The following is a 20,150-nucleotide window of genomic DNA, read 5'->3' as shown; positions in this document are numbered from 1 at the left end:
TTTATAGTCCTGGTAGGATGCCACACCCCTGGACAGTCAGGTGAGCATGTGATGGGCTCAGGCATTATATCACTGTGTTGCAACATCTTGTGGCATTGTCTGACAGGCCGTCCGTGAAGTTAGTCCAAACGAGAACTCCTGCCAACTTTTAAATGACACATTGTGGGAGCTGAAAGTTGAAATAGGAGAGGGTCGAATAAAATGACCTCAGGGCTTAATAATGAGGCCATGGCGGGATCCCCTCACATCTCATCTACCTACCAATATGGAGGAAGCAGCTGTATTATAAATAACTTACTGCCAACCCAGAATAAATGCCCCACGGTTACAGAAAAGAGGTATAAACAAATAAAGAATTTATCTTATCAGCAGAAATCGGGAACTGGCTATGACTAAGAGCCTTACAGTAATGGTGTTGACACACATCTGTAAAGAGCTGGATCACACAGATGTTTTGTGCTTTTTCAGAACTGAAGAGGGCTCTGGTAGGAGAGGTTACACACCAAGACACAGTTTCAGACAGTTGTCCTGTGAGATGAGGTGTTGTTAATGATGAAATTGCTGAGAATTGCTGAGAAAGTTAAATCCCCTTCATTCTGATTCTTATACAACAAATCAGGCCACTTTCAGGGACTAATGTGTTTCAAGGGTGATATGTAAACTTTAAAAACCCAGCCAGGTATCTAGAAGTGGACTGGGTCTATGTAATTTAAAGTAATTATAGATTATACTTTAAGTACATTGAAGTATTTTATGGATGTGTTTCTGAAGTGTTTTTTTTAAGTTATAAATGGCCCATAAAAACCAGCCTGATAAAAAAAAAAAAAACCTGGTAAACTCACAATTGGGAGGTGTGTGAATTTCTGAGAATGCTTAGGTGATGAAACAAGTGTGTTAAAGGTGCAGTAAAGTGACTCATGCAGGCCGAGCGTGCGGTTTGAGCCGCGTTCGACTCTCACTCTCTGTTATTCCTCCCCATCCCTCACTGCAGGAGATGTGGTGGAGAAACACAAACACAACCTGTACTGTCATCGTGACGAGGTGATTTCTGCTCTGGAGGTTAATACAAGTGTGGTGTGTGGGAGGACAAACAAAGTGAATGCAAGACTGAACAGGTTACCACACTGAAAACCACCAACATTTCATGTGTTCCACTTACTTTTACTTATAAGAGCTGAACCAAAATAATCTTGAATCAAGTGAAAAACGGTGAAATTAAATTAGGTTTATATTTCACTGGCAGTTCTTCTATTTGATTAGGTTACTAGAGGTTTCTTAGTCCTTTAGAGAATCGTCTATTGTCATCTAAGAATAGACTTAGTTCTTTGTCTCCCTCTAGTGGACATAAGGCGACACTGCTGCCTTTGCGGAGGCTGGAGCGGTTTGGCTGAAGAGAAGAAAATACGAGATATTAACATGAAACTGAGATGAAGATCCACTCAAGAACAGTATTAAGATCAATTATAGTATGACTAAACTAAATTCACCAATCTCCTCTGTTCCAATAATGATGTTTGTCTCCACATTAGTAAAAAAAAAAAAAAAAGAAAAAAAGCTGGCTTTTATTGTTTTTTTCCCAGTTTTGCATGAAAGCACTGTTCGGTCAAACTGTATCCAATCATATGTAGGACCTAAAAACTGTGGAAAAAGTCCACAAGTAAAATAGGTCACTGGTGAGACTGAGTTTTTCCACTCCCAGCTGCTTGAATTTACTTCTTTACTCGATTTCCACCCTTCTGGTTCACATAAACAGACACGTGACTGGACAAGAAAAACGACCATTGTTGGATGCTGGGGGGACAACACATCATGGTGCCACTGGGAGTCAGACACGGAGCAAACGCTGCTATTCAGAGTGGTTTGAAAGCCCAATTGTTCTATTTAGATTTTTATTCCGCCACACAGAAAATACCAAAGCAAACTGGGAGGGACCCCGGGGGCGTTCGTGCAAACTTATTCTGGAGATAGTGGGAACCAGTTCATCAGCGATCGAGCTCGACACGACCCCCATTCACCTCGTTTGCTGCTATTGAATGAGCCGACCAGGTGGGTTCGGTGGGCCGCGGACCGTAGCCGGTTTCGTGCAGCGAGGAGGAGAAGCGGCAGTCGGAGGAAGAGGAGGAGGAGGAAGGGGCGGAGGAAGAGGAGGGGTGCTGATGGTAGTGCAGCAACAGCGAGATCTGTATCCACGCTGCCGTGGACAGAAGTGACTAATGACTGAACACATCATGGAGTGAAAGACTGACATCGAAGGGAATCGGGTTTTAATGACCTCAATGATGGACGAGCCGAATATCCTGAGACGGCGCGGACTACAGGTAGGAGACGGCACTCTGGTTTGTTTCTAAGCGAGGATGAGGATGATGATGATGATGATGATGATGATGATGATGATGAGGCTCGGACTCGTTTATTATTTTCCCTCCCTTCCAGCTTTGTGTCTCCGCTTGTGCGCCCTGAACGCACCAGTCAAATTCGTAAACTATAACAGCGTGTTCACAGATGTGACTACAGCTCTGTACTGTCTGCACAAAAGAGCTGATTTCCCTCTGCTAGTGTTTGTTTTGGGGCTCTCCATTGGTGCATGGCAGAATCTGGTTGCCTTGGTGATAGGAGCATAGATCCCAGGGGTTCCCAAATGATTGGCAGGAACATGCCTTTAATCCTCTCCAGGCTGCCATGTTTATTACACTGGACTGTCCAAATGAGGAGGGCTAGAGTTGCTTTATTTTCCTCTTGCAGGGGGTGACTTGATTTATTTTGACTCATCTCATTCCCTTTGTGCAATCCCTCCTCAGCTGCCAAGCAGTGACAGTTTCTTTGACTCAGGGCCTGTCAGATCTATTTTATGCACGGACACCAGCAGTTGAGGGCCATCCTCTCAAATCCTGATCATCAGGGAGAGTTTTGCAGCGACCCGACCAGTAAATAAAACCCACTGAACATGCAAGAAGCATGTTGTGCAAAATTAGAGGCGATAAGGGGTGAAAATTATTTAAAAAGGGCTCAAGTAATCTAATGTTTCACATGTCTTCTTTTGTCCAGAAAGAGCTGAGTCTCCCGCGAAGAGGGAACTTGTAAGTATCCAAATTTTCTGGTGGATATATTTTGATTGTCTGCGTCTTTCTCTTTCTGTCGCTTCTTCTCAAACCGGACTAGCCGGCTTTCTGTCACTTGTCAGCCTGATCCATAGCTTTGCACACCAAGGCTTCTATTTTAGCTCCTCAATCCGAAGCTTCAGCTGGTCTCACTGCTCCGACAGGTTTTTCATAAACTCGAAGAGGCAGAGCAACATCAAGATGCAAATCTAATATAGTGCGAGCACACAGAGAAATTGAGTGTCCCTGTGGGCTGAAGGCAGTACCTGTAATGATTAATGCAAGGTTGTCCTTTTATGAAAAAAAACCCCATCTCAACAGAATAAAGGAACTAATTTATCCAACAAATCTCACAGCTATAGCCTGTGAGTTAGTGAGTGAGGAGAGGTCACTGGAGATGCAACAAAGCACATCGCAAATAAAACGGTTGATATGATGTCTGTAGCTAGTAGCAATATTTTAAACAGTAAAATGAACCAAAACATTTACAATAAAGCTTGGGAACGTGCCACCCTAATGAATCTGCAGATTTTTCAGTTGTAGTCATATTAATTTCCCCTGGAACTGGTAATAAACTGGATGACAGATCCAAAATCATCAAGCTTTAACACGAAATGGATAGTAAAAAATAATTGCTTTTATTTTAAATAAGTGGTAAAACTTGTAAGATTGATCCTTAGAAAAATAAAAATCAAATAAAGTCATATGAGTAGTTTAGGTTTGCTGTCAAACTATCGGAATTTAGACAACTAAGCGTGTGCATCCCTGAAAACTTGTGACTTTGACACGACTTCTTGTAAATTGTTAAACAGTAGCTCTATGCGTTTGCACTTCTTAATCCAAAATTCGCCATCCGTGTCTCTTTTTATTTCCTTTTCCCTAGTTGGTTAGTTTTGTTACACGACACAACGAAATATTTCCAACAGTGTGTGAAGGCATCGCTTTGACTCCTCCCCCTCGCGTCCATCGCGGCTGCGCGCTGCTGCGTTGCTGCTGGAAAGTTTGTATCACTCTGTATTTTGGCAAATATATCGCACCATAATGTCACATCCCCCGGATTGCGGACGGTTCCCGAGCCTTTTCTGGTAAAGGAGACGGAGAAGAGCGGATATGGCCGTTGCGGCTCCTTTGCACCACCGAGCTGCCGTGCTGTGGGACTGGTGTCTGGCTGTTCTGGAGCTGAATGGAGGTTCTATCATCGGACACTGTGCCCTGGCCTAAACGCCACCCGTATTCGTTTCACGGGAAACGCTGCTCAAAAATGATGCCCGAGCTTTCCTAAAAGAACACTTTTGATCTGTGACTTGGATTTGTCGGCGCCCAGCATCAGCATGTCTGACCAGAATTACTACTGGACCGTGTTGCCGAGCTACAAAACTAGTTTTGTGACCGGGGCCATGATGAAACGATCGAAAGGGTAACGAAAACGACCCATTTTTCCATTTCCACCAAATAACAAACCAGCGGTAACGTGTGTTTTTAAAATGCTGCTCGGATCCAAAATGCATTGCCACAAAGAAAAAATCTCGGCGTGCGGTTGTCAAACGGCGATTTGCTGGATTTGCGCCGACCTGTTTGTTTCCCAAGACGTAAACGCAACACAAGCCGAGCAAATCGACGATTTGTGTCGCGTTTCGGTTCGGTTCGGCGGTATCGGAGGTGCTTGTGATACTGCGTGATGTGCGTGTGGGTTACATCCGCCCTAGATTTTGTTTCCGACTGGAGGAACGTGGCCATTGTGCAGTGTTGTGTATGTGATCGGACTGCATTGTCTGCTCCCAGCTGTCGCATGCAACGACATCGAAGTACCACAGTAAATCGATTTACCAGTCAGAGTTCTGGGACTGTGCTGGTTACCTTTGCGTCTTTCCAATCTGTCAGATATCACATAAAAGCAGGGCGTCGAGATCTACCTCCCACACGCCCTTTGGTCCAGAGATCAGATCGATATTTATGGCGGGTTATTATTTTTGCGATTAGATCGATCACAAGCCTGTTTTTGGACAGGTCAGGGATGTTCCAGCATGCACCCATTATAACTGTGCTCATCTAAAGACGCTGACTTCACTAATGCCAAGGCGCTTTGTCATAAATAACTGAAGTCATGGAAGAAAACCCCAGTGCCCTCATGTGTTACATTTAGCACCACGTTATTTTAACCCGCTCACAGCAATTGTCAGGCATATTTCTTCGGAACATGGTATGCTTTTGGACCAGAGCTGGATTTAATTGCCGTAGCAGATGCACAAGATGCGGGCCCACATCTCGCTGGCCTACATTCAGCATGCATCATGCCTGCGAGCTCTCCTGCACACCACAGTGGTTCGTCACAGACACGTGCTTCATCACTGCTCCCCATTGACGAAGCTCCCCGTGGTCCCGATATGACGCGGCCACGCTCTAGTGCCATTTCTGTTGCCAGGATCCCTGATGTCAAAGTCTGTTATTTCCTCCTAAACGACAAAGAAGACCCTCGTTGTTTCGTCTTGTGATTGGGGTTTGTTTTTAAAGCCCGTGTCGTGCGATTTTAAAGGCTGCCCCCCCCCTCCCCGCTCGGTTGCTGCGGCGTTGCCTGTTCAGCTTTGGAGAAGCACGGATGCGCTTGAACGCCGCCCCAGAAACGTCAGGCTCTGTTGGCATCTCGGCCTCGTGGCAGTTGAGGGTCACTGCCAAGGAGAAGGAATCAGTCACCATGATGGAGCAGTGGTCGTGATGAGGTCGCCTGACTATCTGCAAATGCAAAGACAATCCAATCAGGCTCCTGCGCTGATGTGGTCACTGTTTAAAGTCGCTGTTGTGTACCTACAGATATGGTGATTAACCCCGAAACTTAGAAAAAGGGTCGTTAGATACAAGCGTCTCTATCTCCACACAGCAGCCACAGAACTTTTTCCAGGATCTCCAGGAGTCTCCAAGTGGTTCAACCTTCCCTTCCAGATGTTTACTGTATTTCGGCTATTTGCTCTTCAATTTAAGAACGTGACCTGATATTTGACCCCTTTTAGTACCGCGGCATCAGCCAAATATATATGCCGAGGTTGTATGTGCAGACAGGCGGACGTGCGTAAACAGCTTTATCAGAGCACTTATCATTGTTTAACCTCAACACCATCAACATCTGGAGCTGGCAGAATATCCGCATTCATCTGACACGACTGATTAGAGGTGATTGTCTTTATAATTGTGTCACAACGTTTTTTTCTTCTTCTGTTTTTTTGTAGTAACCGTAACAACAAACGAAGGAGCTTGGCGGTGGGGACGCCATCGCCCACGCTCTCGCGACCGCTTTCACCTCTCCCGCTTGCAACAGGTGCTGTTTTTACACTGTTATATGATGCTACTCTTGTTTATTGCAGGTCCTCAAGTGTGTTATCAGGGTTTAATACTTTTCTTTAGAGGGTGAGTCTACAAGACTTTAATACGCTGCTTCTACACTTTAAGTACTGTTTTACCACATCACAGAAAGTAAAAACCGAGACGTGGTGACGGGTGGGTAAAATGTTGGCCTTTGTGATTGCGGCAAAAACAAATGGAACCTCTGACCTCAGCGGGTGACCTCATACTGTCAGCTGAAGGTCTGACAGACCTATGAGAACACTGCTGTTTCTGATAACTGGTGGATTAAAACCAACTCGACAAGCAAATGCAAATATAATGACCGAACATTTATGGGCCTTTTTACTCCAACAGCTGGCAGCAGCCCCTCCGAAAGCCCCAGAAATGTCTCTGCCAGCACCTCTGCCAACTTCCAGTTTGCCCGAAGGTAAGAAAAACGCTGTTAATTCAGTCTGTTAAACGTTAGATGAGGGAATCGTTTCCTCCTGTAAGGGCGTAAGCCAAATTACAATTTATGAAGTTAACCCCACAAAACAAAGGCAGCAGATCGCAGCCATGAATTATTAATTCACATTCATCAAGTCTAATCAGCCCAAGGGCCTCTTGCTGGACAGGAGTTGTGGCATTTGTCAGGAAAATTTAAGTGTTTGTACGTGCTTGAAAGGCGGAGCACAAAGTGCAGAATTGCTTTCTCATCACGCTTATTGCTGCTGCGCAGAGAATTTCTACAATTTAGGGGATTGATGTTATATACCTGCTGTGCAGCAGTTAAGAGTATTGATTCCGGCAAAGTCGGCATCATTCAGGACAATTGTGAAGGCGACACCTGAGCCCATTACAGTGGACACTGGTTTACATCCCAAACCCTGGTGGCTGCATCATGCTCTCGTTCTAAATTCACATGCTAGTTAAATTAGCATTTAAAGATGCAGGTCATCAAGGCATTCTGCAGACAAATAAAGCAACAGCAGTCCCAGCTTTCTATTTTAAGACTTTCCTCTTGTTTTCGTGCACGTTTAGTGCAATTCAGCCCTATTTCCTCAAGAGCGTTTTTGAACTGCAACACATTTGACAGAGCAGAACGGATCGATGCGGGAAAAAGGGGCCCCGTCCTCCGAGTATTGGACAGAAAATTGGGTCCATAATGGACCGGAGGCACATGGAAATCTCAGACATAAACACTGGCACCCTGTCTGTCAGTGATTGTTGGCTGTTTTATGTGCTGTGCTTTATGAGTCACGAGCGGAGCGTCTGAGGGCCGCGTCGTGATAACAGCCTGGCAGGGAGTCAGCAGCAGCAGCAGCTGCAGTAGTAGTGCACCCCTTCCTGTGGCCTGTGACTCTGATAGCCAGACTTACTCTGTCACTGTCATTAAACTCTGCCCATTTTCTTTCTCACTCTTTCCCCTTCCCCTCTTATCCAATTGTGGTCTCCTGCTTTTGAATCCGCACAGCCAACTGGCCCGCAGTGAAAGGTAAAAAGCTAAAAACCACTAGTTTTTCCTTTTTAAACGCCTATTTCATTCCATTATGCGGCCCATATTTGCCTGGAAGCGACCACGGAGCAGCCTGACGCTTTGTTGTTTTTTGCTGCAGGGCGGACGGGCGAAGGTGGTCCGTGGCATCCGTCCCATCGTCTGGATACTGCACCAACGCACCCAGCTCGTCCGTTTCTGTAAGCTTGCTGCATTCTTCATTGTCCATCTGGTGCCCAGAAGCTAATGCCTAATCTTCTAATGACTCAGTCACAACAGGATACGATCGATGATGACGCATCTCTCGGTCACCACCGCTTTGGTTTTAAACACAGGAAGAAGGAATTAATCCTCAGACGCTTGTGTGGATTAAACGGACGTATCAGTGAGCCATAACATTAAAACCATGTGCTGCGCTAGAGCATTGTCGCCTGTGAGTCGTCAGGATGTGGACGCCGGCAGGACGTTTGCAGTCAGAGCCTTGGCCTCTGTCACGTTCAAAGAAGTCTTGTTTGTTGTCTGGCAGAGGTGTGTTGCCATGGCAGGGTCCGCCATCGGGGAGGGGTGTTTTCTGCAGAATGAGCCTGTGTTTTTGGTCCCCTCACCTCTCTTTGGTGTTGCTTTATGTGCACTTCACGTGTTATTCTTTTTAACAGAACAATCTGAGCCGCGCTGCTTTTATAAGGGAAGTAAAACAATACCGAATGTTATCACTATTAAAACACAAGTCTCGTTGGAACACTGGCTTTCTTTTTCCTGTATGACATCACACATGAGAAGGGATTTTTACAGCGTTTTCATTTCCTCACTCAGCTTTTCCCGCAGGGAGGGGAAAAGAATTGGGCTGCACCAGTCGAACAGTCATTTCTTGTTGTCTTCTGTCGATTATCTTGAGGTTTGGTTGGTTTTGTTCCTCCCTGAACGTCCCGATATTTCCCGCCTCCGCTGTTGCGGCTGTACTGGCGACCACATGGTTTGTAGAGGATGAGATCAGCCCTCTCTGCACAATGGCCCGTTCAGGCCTGCTGTCAGTGAGGCCTTTATGCTGGGTGTCACTCATATCTGGTGCCGTCCCCATGCTGTCTTTGTCTCCACCATCACTTCCGCCGTCGTCCTCCTCGTGCAGTTGTTCTGTCAGGTTCTCGTTTAGCCGCAGGACGCTAAGCTCACCTTTATTTATTTTGTTAAGAATAGGGGCTTTTCAGTTCCAGAATTCTCTCTCAAGACAAATGTTACCAAATACAGATGTATTCCTTTTCAGCTCTCTGCTTTTTTATTTAAGCTCTGCTGCAAGCCAAAGTCCACAAGGATCCATCTACAAGGCTTCTAAGGCTTTCCTTTCTTTTAACCTCCTTATGCTCTTTTTTTGCCCCTCCCTTCCAGTCCTCCTCATCCCAGGAGTTATTGCACCAGTTGCCCTTCCAGCCTACGCAAGACGACCTCCATTTCCTGTTCAAACATTTCCGCAGCACGGAGAGCGTGGACGAAGAAGGATCGCACCCATCGCCCCCCGTCAGGCACCGCTCGCGCAGCCTCAGGTAGCCTGGAAGTGTACTGCCCCCTTTATTCAGAATAGGAGGAAGTGAAAGTAGCAAGTGGACATCTTTTTTGTTTTTTGATGCTTTGTAAATCTGTGGTTAGAGGTTGACCATAATACCTGTAAAAAGTGAACGTCTTGGTTGCTTGTAAATCGCTACTTAGGGGGTGTGATGCACGTCCTCTTGCCAGCTAACTGTTCACGTGGGAGCAACCGTTGCCAAAACCACCCATCTGCAGCTGCATCTGTTCACGTTCCCCAGGAATAGAAACACATCACATGTTGATACTGTTATTTGTTGAATGTGACGGGGGCGCCCCTCCAGTTATTTCCAACATCTGCGCTGACAGCCAAACACTGATTTGTAACGTGCACGGACGCTTTTAAAGACGCTCTCTCCTTACAAGGATCCCGTGCCTGCAGCAGATGCGGTCACGGATATCACAGACAAGAACCTGATCTGAGATCTGGGGGATTGAGGGGGGGGCGTTGGGTTACAATAAATGCACTGGGTCCAACATTTGCTGGGAAGAAACGCGGCATTTTGATTTGGGGATGATTTTTTTTGTGGCACTGACGGCGTCATCGCTTCAGTGTTTCTGGTTCCATTAATAAATCGTCAATAAACATCTCTGATCTGTTTCTGTTGTTCAGCCCTGGACGAAGCTGTGGGACATTTGACAATGAGATTGTGATGATGAACCACGTGTACAAAGAACGTTTTCCAAAGGTATGCGCTGTGCTCTTTGCCCCCGTCTGTTCCTTTCTTCACACACCTTCCCTGGGTGATCTATAAAAGCAAGCTTTCTTGTATACGGAATTCTTTTCGATGCTCCCAGAGACACAATATGTCCTCGCTCACCTGAAGAGGGAACATCTTTAGAGACATGCTTACTGGTGTCACCAGCTTTATATGAATATCCATCTTCTTTGTTTCCCAGGCGACGGCCCAGATGGAGGGTCAGCTGCTTGACATCATAGCCGAGTGTTCCCCAGACACTACTCTGCCCCTGGCTGACGGTGTGCTGGGATTTATTCAGCACCAGCTGGTGGAGCTCGCCAGAGACTGCTTGGACAAGTCCCAGAATGGCCTGGTCACCTCCAGTTACTTCGTGGAGCTGCAAGAGAAACTGGAGAAGTTGCTGCATGAGGTGAGCGAGCCACATCTGTGATTGGTTTGTGGTTATTGTCAGGTGAAGTTCAGTTTTTTGGATGCCCCCCACCCAGGACATTGTATTCTGAAATGTTCCACGCTTGGGAACTGAAACGAAACGGCCGATTTGACCGTTGGTTCCAGCTCATTGGCGAGGAATCGCGTTGTCGTTTCATATTATTCGCGGGGACGTTTGCAGTTGTCAAGCGTTAGCACGACGCTGTCTTACATAACATTAACGCTGGCAGAAAACGCCGCTCTCGGAGGAGCACAGCATCACATCCATGGCCCCACACTCCCGTTGTGAACTGTTTCCTCTTCGTCCATTTCCACACAATGGTGCCACAGTTGTCTCAATCAATGCAGTGGTCTATTCTGTTTATTTACTCATCCAGCTGCAGGAATGTTGGTAATTATTCTCAGTCTTGCCACAAAAAGAGTCCAAGGAAATGACATCCGCTGTCACATGGTAAATGTTTGACTTTGATCCAGTGGTTTAAATGAAAACAATCTTCTCTTTTTATTGGTGTTTTTTTTCATGAAGCACACTTTTACCCGCTGAGTAAGAGCTGGACTCAAGTGGAAGAAATGTCAGATTAGGATCTGGAGACATATCTACTGTAGGTCAGTAGTTTATAGATTTGGCAACAAGAGCGAGTGCTTGAAGGAGACAACATTGATAAAATGGAAAGAGGAAATAATAAACCGGAATGAAATGTAGGTCGGATCTAGCAGCAGCGGGACCACGTGAGTTTTGCCAATTGGATTAAGCCGCTACAGTAATCTCGTCCTTTTGTCCTTTTCACTTCAGGCGTACGAGCGCTCAGAGAGCGAAGAGGTGACGATCATCACCAAACTGGTCAAGAAGATCCTCATCGTCATCTCCAGACCGGCCAGGCTCCTGGAGTGTCTGGTAAGAGATATTTGGGGGTGACGGCAATGGTAACAGTTACAGGAATGACGAGTGTTGAACGCTCCTCCAAAGGCACACAGCCGAGTCCTTGATGATAAGACCTGCTAATTATAGACTTTATAACTCAGTTGCTTTCTGATAAGCTGTCAGGATGTGTTCTGCTGATAAATGAAGGGCTTTTTTTGTTTTGTTTCCTGCAGGAGTTTGATCCAGAGGAGTTTTATCAACGTTTGGAGGCTGCAGAGGGCCAAGCCAAGGTGGGCCACGGCATCAAGACCGACATTCCCAGATACATTATTAACCAGCTCGGACTAACCAGGGATCCCTTGGAAGGTAAATGTGTTGGGTCCTTTCTGCCATCTTCCAGGGTTATTCATTAAAGAAGCATTTGATCCAGAATCTTTCAGCGTTCTTTCTCCTGGACTGGAGTCTGATCTGTGTGTCTGCCTCTACAGAGATGGTCCAACTGGAGCAGACAAGCCCATGCCACAGAACATCCAGCAGAGACTCTGACGACATGGGAGAGGTCACACCCACACAGGTAAACACTTGAATTAAGGAGTTATTTAAAACCTTAAGTAGGTTTAATTCAGCCGAGCTAGCCACCACCCCGCGGGGATGTGTTTTTAACTCCTTGCATTATCACAAGGAGTGTCTTTATTCATCCTTGTCCTACTGATGGCTGGTTTTGGGTCATTTAGGGCCGAGCAGCCTCCACGCCTCCTCGCAGGAAACCACTGGAGAGCGACTTTGAGACGATCAAACTCATTAGCAATGGCGCCTATGGGTGAGCATGACAGACACCATACTACTGACTCCTCTTTGTGGTTGCCACAGAGCTCCATAAAAGCAGAAAAGAAACTAAAATGAGGATGTGTTGTGGTCATTTTTTGTTTACACTTCTGTCTAGACTGCTGTCATCCCCCCCCACCATTTTGTTCAAATTGTTTGAATGGACCCTTGTCTGTATGCTGAATCCCTCCCTCCCTCCACCGCAGTTTAAATTATATTCTCATTTCCCTTCATTTTTCTTTGTTGCCCTACAGGGCAGTATTTCTGGTGCGCCACAAAGAGACCCGTCAGCGGTTTGCCATGAAGAAGATCAACAGGCAGAACCTGATACTGAGAAACCAAATCCAGCAGGTCTTTGTGGAGCGAGACATCCTCACCTTCGCCGAAAACCCATTTGTGGTTTCTATGTTCTGCTCTTTTGAGACACGGAGGCACCTGTGCATGGTCATGGAGTATGTTGAAGGTAACGATGCAGTGGTCCGTTATTAGGGTTAATGATTACATATTTACTTGCCACAATTAAGGCGAAGGCATTAAACGACGGCGCCTTAAACAAAGCGTCTGGGTCACTCTAGGAGGGGACTGCGCCCACCTGTTGAAGAACATCGGTCCTCTCCCTGTGGACATGGCACGCATGTATTTTGCGGAGACCGTGCTGGCGTTAGAGTACCTCCACAACTACGGCATCGTGCACAGAGACCTTAAACCTGACAAGTGAGTCCTATTTCTGCTTTTAATTGACCTTAAAACCTGGATTAAAACCTGGAACGTCACCCTCCCATGTTCTCTTCTTCTGTAGTTTATTAATCACATCCATGGGACACATTAAACTGACCGACTTTGGGCTTTCAAAGATAGGCCTAATGAACATGACCACCAACCTGTATGAAGGACACATTGAAAAGGACACCAGGGAGTTCATTGACAAGCAGGTTTGTTGCTTTGTTGTGTCTATTTCTTAATCATTACGCCTGTTGTGTCACCATCTCGAAGCACATCGGACTATGCTCTCAGTTTCAAATGTACGTTTTGTTTTCCAGGTGTGCGGCACGCCAGAGTATATCGCCCCAGAGGTGATCCTGCGGCAGGGCTACGGGAAGCCTGTTGACTGGTGGGCGATGGGCATCATCCTGTATGAGTTCTTGGTGGGCTGCGTGCCGTTCTTTGGAGACACGCCAGAGCAGCTGTTTGGTCAGGTCGTTAACGGTAAGGCCTGCCCACCAGATTGAAATGTAATGAAGGGCTGAATTTATATTTTGTCATCAGTCACCTGAGTTTATAAAATAAGTTTGCTCTTTCGTCCAGATGACCTCATCTGGCCAGATGGCGAAGATGCCCTGCCAGCCGACGCGCAGGACCTCATCACCAGACTCCTGCGACAGAACCCTTTAGAACGTCTAGGAACAGGTGACTGAGCACATTCTGGAATTGACTGGCTCATATTTGTGCATAGTTTTCATGAGGCAGCCACACCTCACAGACAGTTCAAATTATGTAGACCAATTTACCATTTGGGAGGAAACAGTTGAATAATGACATGTTAGCACTTCGCCCTCCTCTTTGTTCAGGATTGTGTCTTTATGTGTTCACAGGAAGGTGTTAAAGCTGAAACACTTGAGTTCTTTTCAAAATTTGGATCAGAACAGCAGTTCAATATTGTGGTGACGGCACAAATTATTTCACCATCAAAAATTTCTCTACCCTCAAACTTTGAATTAAAATGAATGTGACTATATTGAGTAACTTTTGTAATCTACCACAAATTTACTTCAAAACCTAACACAAAGGTTGTAAAATACAGCCTATTACTGTATTTTAAAATAAAATACGGTAAAATACAAATACCATAAAAATGAAAAAGCTTTTTATTTTAGGCAATATAATCTCAACAATGTGGCATCGGAGGACAAAGCAGACCTAGTTTATAATTTGGCTGAGGCTTAGCTGTGGACCAGCCCCAATGATGGATAATCAAGTAAAACCTGTTTTACTCACCTTTTGCACTCAGGTGGAACCGCGGAGGTAAAGATGCACACGTTCTTCCTGGGTCTGGACTGGAATGGCCTCCTGAGGCAGAAAGCTGAATTCATACCTCAGCTGGAGACCGAGGACGACACCAGCTACTTTGACAGTACGTCAGAGAAGAGCTTTATGCACACACACCATCATTTAACTGGCGTTTTTATTGAAACATAGAAATGATTGAGCAAAAGCTACATTTGCTGTAATATGACTGTTTCCGACAGCCCGTTCGGAGCGCTACTGTCACCTCGGCTCCGATGACGACGATGAAACGAACGACGACGAGTCGTCTCTGGAACTCCGGCAGTTCTCATCGGTGGCGCACCGTTTCAGCAAGGTTTGCTTTTTTTGGCATATGTTGAAACACATGTAAGGAGCCCCAGATTTGAAATATTCATGCGCAGCTTTCTTTCGTGCACGCTCCAGGTGTACAGCAGCACGGAGCACCTCTCCACTTCCACTCCTTCCAACCAGAGCTTGTCGTCATCTGAGCGCAGCCACAGTGAAGAGAAGGAGGAGCGCTGGGAGGGCAGGGGAATCCTGTCCCCTGGAGATGGATACAGACACCTGTCCAGTGGAGACAGAAGGGCAGATGGACAGAAGGGGAGGTGAGGGCTAGACAAATGCCGGGCTAAAGTTTTTATGAGACAAATCTCTTGATTATTATCTTATCTTTCAGTCTGCGTCCTCGTGCGTCTTCCAGTTCCTCCCAGTCAGAGCGCAGCGCCAGCCCACTGGTGATGAACAGCACCCAGAGCCTCGACATCATGCCCCGTTTTGCGGTCGCTGCCGAGGAGGAAGGTGTGACAGGAAACGGGGCCGTCTGTGCGCTTTATTTCGCTGCATGTACGAAACCCCCGGTTCACCCTCTGTTTCCCCTGACAGTAGACGGAATGGTTTCCAACCTGCAACGCATCAGGCTCCGCAGCAACAGCACGGGCACCAGGCCGTCCTTCCGAAGAGGCGCTTCACGACGCATCGCTCACCAACTGGAAACCCCAGAGAAACCCAGATCGCCAACTGGCAAAGTTCCAAAATCTGCCTCTGTATCTGGCTTGTCTCTCATCATTACCCCTGGTAGATGCCTCTTTTTTGTTAACCAGAAAACTCCAACTACCATTTTACGTTCAATTTGTTATTTTTTAATTCTGTGTAGAAAAGTCATTTGTGCCAGTGACCAATAGTTTGTTTACAGTGCCCCTAGAGGCCACTTTAATATTTTTCTTTAATAATCACACATAATACATAGAATTTAAGCTTTTATGGTTGATAATTTTTCTCTAATCTTTTACTTAATGCTGCTAAAATGAACAAATCACAATGGAGTTGCGCAGAGAAAATATCTGACAAGATCACTAATCACCTTCTCCTTGTGATCAAGATGACTCGGCAGGGCCTCCTTTGAGCCCCAAGTCGTCCCTGTCCCTGTCGTCCAACCCCTCGTCCAGAGACTCGTCCCCCAGCCGGGACCTGTCCATCAGTGTCAGCTGCCTCAGACCTCCCGTGGTCATCCATAGCTCTGGAAAGAGGTTTGGATTTGCACTGCGTGCCATCAGGGTCTATATGGGAAACACTGACATCTACACTGTCCATCACATGGTGTGGGTACGTGCTCCAGTCTCAGCTGTGGAATGATGAAACACCTTTTATTGCATAAATAAAAAATTGGTTTGACTGCATCCACTTATCAGAGCTTGTGTGTTTGCGTCCACAGTGTGTGGAAGACGGGAGTCCAGCGCATGAAGCGGGATTAAAAGCGGGCGACCTCATCACTCACATTAACGGGGAGTCTGTCCAGGGACTCGTCCACACCGAGGTGGTGGAGCTCTTGCTCAAGGTATGAAGATTTGTTACGAGACAAACAAAATGCTTTATATCCTCTTATATTAATGTTATTCTGCTTGTATCAGAGTGGCAACAGGGTGACTCTGCAGACCACTGCACTGGAGAACACTTCTATCAAGGTTGGCCCCGCCAGGAAAGTGAGCTGCAAGGCCAAGATGGCCCGGAGAAGCAAGAAGAGTAAGAGGAAGGATGGACAGGACAGGTACATTAATGGAGGCACAACCATGTTGTCCATAACTGTTCTGATCACTATCACGAGCGTCCTTTAACTAGTAATACGATGCAAAACATCGCAACATTCGATGGTCGTTAGACGCCATCCTGACCCTTCTTGTCTACTGAGCAGCCGCCGGCGTAGCATCCTGAAGAAGCTGTCCAAGCAGACGCCTCCTCCGCCCATGCAGAGCAGCCGCAGCTTCTCTTCAGGCTTCCACCAGTCATCGAGTGACAGCCTCTCTGGCTCCCCCACCCAGAGTCTTTCACCCGGACCCTCCACGCCATGTCGCTCTCCGGCTCCGGACCACTCTGGAGGTGAGTGAGGATGCCACGCGCTGCCTCCTTTACAGTGATGTGTCTCCATGTATCCGTCTTTAGATTAAGGCGTTGTTCTTATCCTTTCCATCAGACTCGAGTTCTTCACCCTGCTCCAGCTCCCCCAACTCACCCGTCCCACAAGCCCGCCCCAGTTCCCTTCACGTCCTGGGCCGTTACACCAAAGCTGGGCGCTGCAAGTCCACCAGCAGTATCCCTCCATCACCGCTGGCCTGTATCCCACCCCCACAGCCCCTCTCTCCATCCTATCTCCCGACTCACCCTAAATCCCTTCAGGGATTCCATGGAAAAACATTGTCCCCTCCCACTATTGCCCGCCACTCTGTGCGTCCCCGTAGTGCAGAGCCCCCACGCTCGCCGCTCCTCAAGAGGGTCCAGTCAGCAGAGAAACTAACTGGCGGAGATAAGACGGGGGGCTACCACGCAGAGCGGAAGGCCTACAGCACTCGCCGCCACACCATGGAGGTGCCTTTGTCCGAAGGGGAAGTCCTGGAAGACTTGAAGGAAGACACCGCCACCGGGTTTGTCTGTGTCGGTGAGCATGGTCGCCAGGGGCTGCACATAGGACAGAGAGGCCAACAGGATATAGCAAGCGGAGGCAGCGAGCACCACCGCGCCACCTCCTCACCCCACACCGCGGCGGTAACAATCACTCCAAAGAGATGGTAGTCATGAGGAAACTGGCTCTGTCTGAGAGACGAGACTCCTTCAAGAAACAGGAGGCGGTGCAGGAGGTGAGCTTCGACGACACCGAGGAGAGAGAGGCGGCGCAGAGCCCGACGCTCCCCGTGACGGCGGCCAAGGCTTTCATGGCGTCCTGGACCGGCTCTGCCGCGACGGGCGAAAAGCCGGAGGGAAGAGGATCACAGGGCACCTCAGCTCAGCAGAAAGCCAAGTCAAAGGACAAACAAGGGTTTTAGTTTAGGAGGACAAGAGTCCAACTCTGAAAATAAGAACTTTCTGACCTCCTACTGTACTCACATATGAAGCCTTGCATGTGTGTCCACGAAGTCCCAGACCATCACACGCCGTTAAGACAAACAGTCGTTGACTAAGTCTACTCCATAGCTGGTTATCAAAACACTGTGGCACCTGTAACTAATGTATTTTGTACATACCTTTGTTTTAAAGGAAGAAACTTATTTATAACCTTTAATACTCATCGTTTCTTTTGTTTTTTTTGTTTTTAATGCCTCGGATGCTTAAACAACTGGTGGTTCAGGGATTGCACAAAAGAAAACCCACAGGATGATTTCTCCTTGGTTCAACATCGGTATCATATCGTTTTCTACATCGTAATTCCATTATTTTATACCTCAGTGAGCGCGTATATGTGGACTTTTGTGGGGGAAAAAAAAAAACCAACCCTTTCCTTCAATATAAAATACACAGGAATGGGGAAAAAACCCATCTGCCTCTGACAGTCTAAAGGACAAAAATATTCATGTGTCTGTCTGTGGTGCCAAAGCATGTATTGGAGACAAATAAGTCTTCTTTTTTTTTTTTTTTTAAGATAAGGTACTGCTGTACAAATGAAGCTTGGTGCATGTATGGGCTCTACTTATACTTGCTGTCTGACTATGCTCATCAGCGCTCACGCTCCAAAATGTGCTCTTTTTGTTTGTTTGGCACAGATAAAGCTGTTGTTCCTCTCCCGTGATACTGTGGCCTCCGTCCAGCTCCCCTACAGAGCTCCTAGTCTAGATTGAAGTGTTTGCACAAGTCGTAGTAGCCGTGTTACATTTAGAGCACATTGATATTTCAGGACGATTTTGTTTTCTGTGAGATTTAAAAAGAAAAAGTACAGTGGATGCAACCAAACTGGCAACTTTAATCCTTTTTTTTTTTTAATGAATGCAAATTTTGAGGAGCCGTTTACATTTTTGTTGCAAGTCTGAGGACTTGCTTTCTTAAATTATTTAAAAAAGGAAAAAAAAAAAACTGACAGGGAATTCAAGCCAGAGGCTCCGTGTGGATGGAAGAATGAGTAGAGGTGATTTTGTATGTTTTGATATGGAACTAGTCTTGTTGCAGTACTAATAACCTATGCTGTGGATCTATATTCTATAAACAGTGGACCTTATTACAGATGTAGTGGTGTTTTTCTTTTTTAAGTGACCTTGTAAAGGTAGTGAGACCTTATCTGAGACTGTCAGCCTCAAAGAACTGTGCATGCTTTACAGCATAGTCTGATATTCCCTTATTTTATCTCATTTTAAAAGGGCCTTAAATTCAGCACTCCCCCACACATACATGGGATTAGACCTTGACACCCCCCTCCATGTTGTTTCCAAAACCATAAAATACGTTGGGATTAATTTGTTGTGCAGACGCAAGTCTGGTTGTTTTATGGAAGCAGGCTTTTCTGTTCATGCGGGATTGATTTTGTCATGATATTTAGCATGTTCTTTGGGTTTTGGGGGTTCAGGGTTGTTCGTTGTGCCACATTTTAAAGCTATGATTCCCCCCTATCGGATGCTATGTACAACTTTTTTTTTAATCTCTAAAATGTTGTCGCATCATCACATTGTGTGAATATAATCAGAAGTCCCTTGCAGGTGGCTGTGATTCTCCTGTGTATGTGCGTGTGTTTGTGTGTAATCATCTGAAAACACAACCTTCACAACTGTCACTTTTTGTTTTAGTGTCATAATGTCGTTGCCCCTGAAACAAAAAAATAGGCCTTTGTCAAATTCTTATGTGGGTTCTGATCAAAACATTGTGACATTTATTTCCCCCCTTTTTTATATAATTGTCTTCACAGTGCTTTAAATAAACGAATTGCGATGGGACTATAAAGTCCCAGACTCCAGTGTTTCTACAACCTTTCATTATTTTATCCTAAAATATCTGTCCTGTAATTATCACATAAAGTCAACTGGGATAACCTGCATTATTCCAGTCAGACCCTGATCTGCTGCAGATCTACCCATTTATTAGTGTTCTTTTAAACAAAACACAATCAGCAAATGACAAGAAGACTGTTGAATATTTAAAAGAATAGATCTTGTTATTAAAATCAATTTCCGGTTAAATTATTGACTTGTAATTACACTCGGTAAAAAAAACTGTTTAAAATAAGCAACTAAATGCTAACTCTTCAAAGCTGATCTTTTTTATAGACAGATATTTTTACAACGTCCTTTTTTTTATTATTAAGACGTTGTTGAATAAAGTGGGAAGGAAACAAACTCCGTTTAAGCTTGTCGGATTCATGTTCCACTTCGGCCATTCGGTGACCCCCGCCGAGGCCCGTTCGGCCTTTTCCGCCCAGCTTCGTCAGTTTCCGCCGTCTTCATATTAGTTCCCACGCACTCTCCCTCCCTGCGCCGTGCTGAGCTGGAAAATGGCTGTGTAGGAGAGCAGGGAGTCATGCACCGCAGAATAAAGAAAGAGCGACAGAAAGAAGGCGAAGCAGCAAGTGAAAA

The 20,150-nt window shown here is 46.1% G+C and overlaps 1 protein-coding gene across 1 annotated transcript; it reads left to right on the top strand.

Moving 5' to 3' along the window:
* The first annotated feature begins 1,828 nt into the window (after nucleotides 1-1,828).
* Nucleotides 1,829-19,534, top strand: mast3a (microtubule associated serine/threonine kinase 3a). The gene is given in 29 exon segments (XM_057058053.1): nucleotides 1,829-2,318; nucleotides 3,046-3,077; nucleotides 6,320-6,408; nucleotides 6,789-6,861; nucleotides 7,888-7,908; nucleotides 8,030-8,108; nucleotides 9,292-9,446; nucleotides 10,100-10,175; nucleotides 10,387-10,596; nucleotides 11,410-11,511; nucleotides 11,712-11,844; nucleotides 11,967-12,052; nucleotides 12,213-12,298; nucleotides 12,558-12,766; nucleotides 12,879-13,017; nucleotides 13,103-13,235; nucleotides 13,344-13,509; nucleotides 13,609-13,710; nucleotides 14,312-14,434; nucleotides 14,550-14,662; nucleotides 14,752-14,933; nucleotides 15,005-15,126; nucleotides 15,214-15,402; nucleotides 15,707-15,930; nucleotides 16,040-16,162; nucleotides 16,236-16,372; nucleotides 16,517-16,701; nucleotides 16,796-17,350; nucleotides 17,353-19,534. Coding segments are annotated over 29 exon segments (4,185 nt in total). The 5' UTR covers nucleotides 1,829-2,267; the 3' UTR covers nucleotides 17,643-19,534.
* Nucleotides 19,535-20,150: the final 616 nt, after the last annotated feature.

Source organism: Takifugu flavidus, chromosome 15, assembly GCF_003711565.1.
Source record: "Takifugu flavidus isolate HTHZ2018 chromosome 15, ASM371156v2, whole genome shotgun sequence".
Classification (NCBI taxonomy): Eukaryota; Metazoa; Chordata; class Actinopteri; order Tetraodontiformes; family Tetraodontidae; genus Takifugu; species Takifugu flavidus.
The sequence above is the reverse complement of the archived record's forward strand: the minus strand, read 5'-3'. Positions and strand labels throughout refer to the sequence as shown.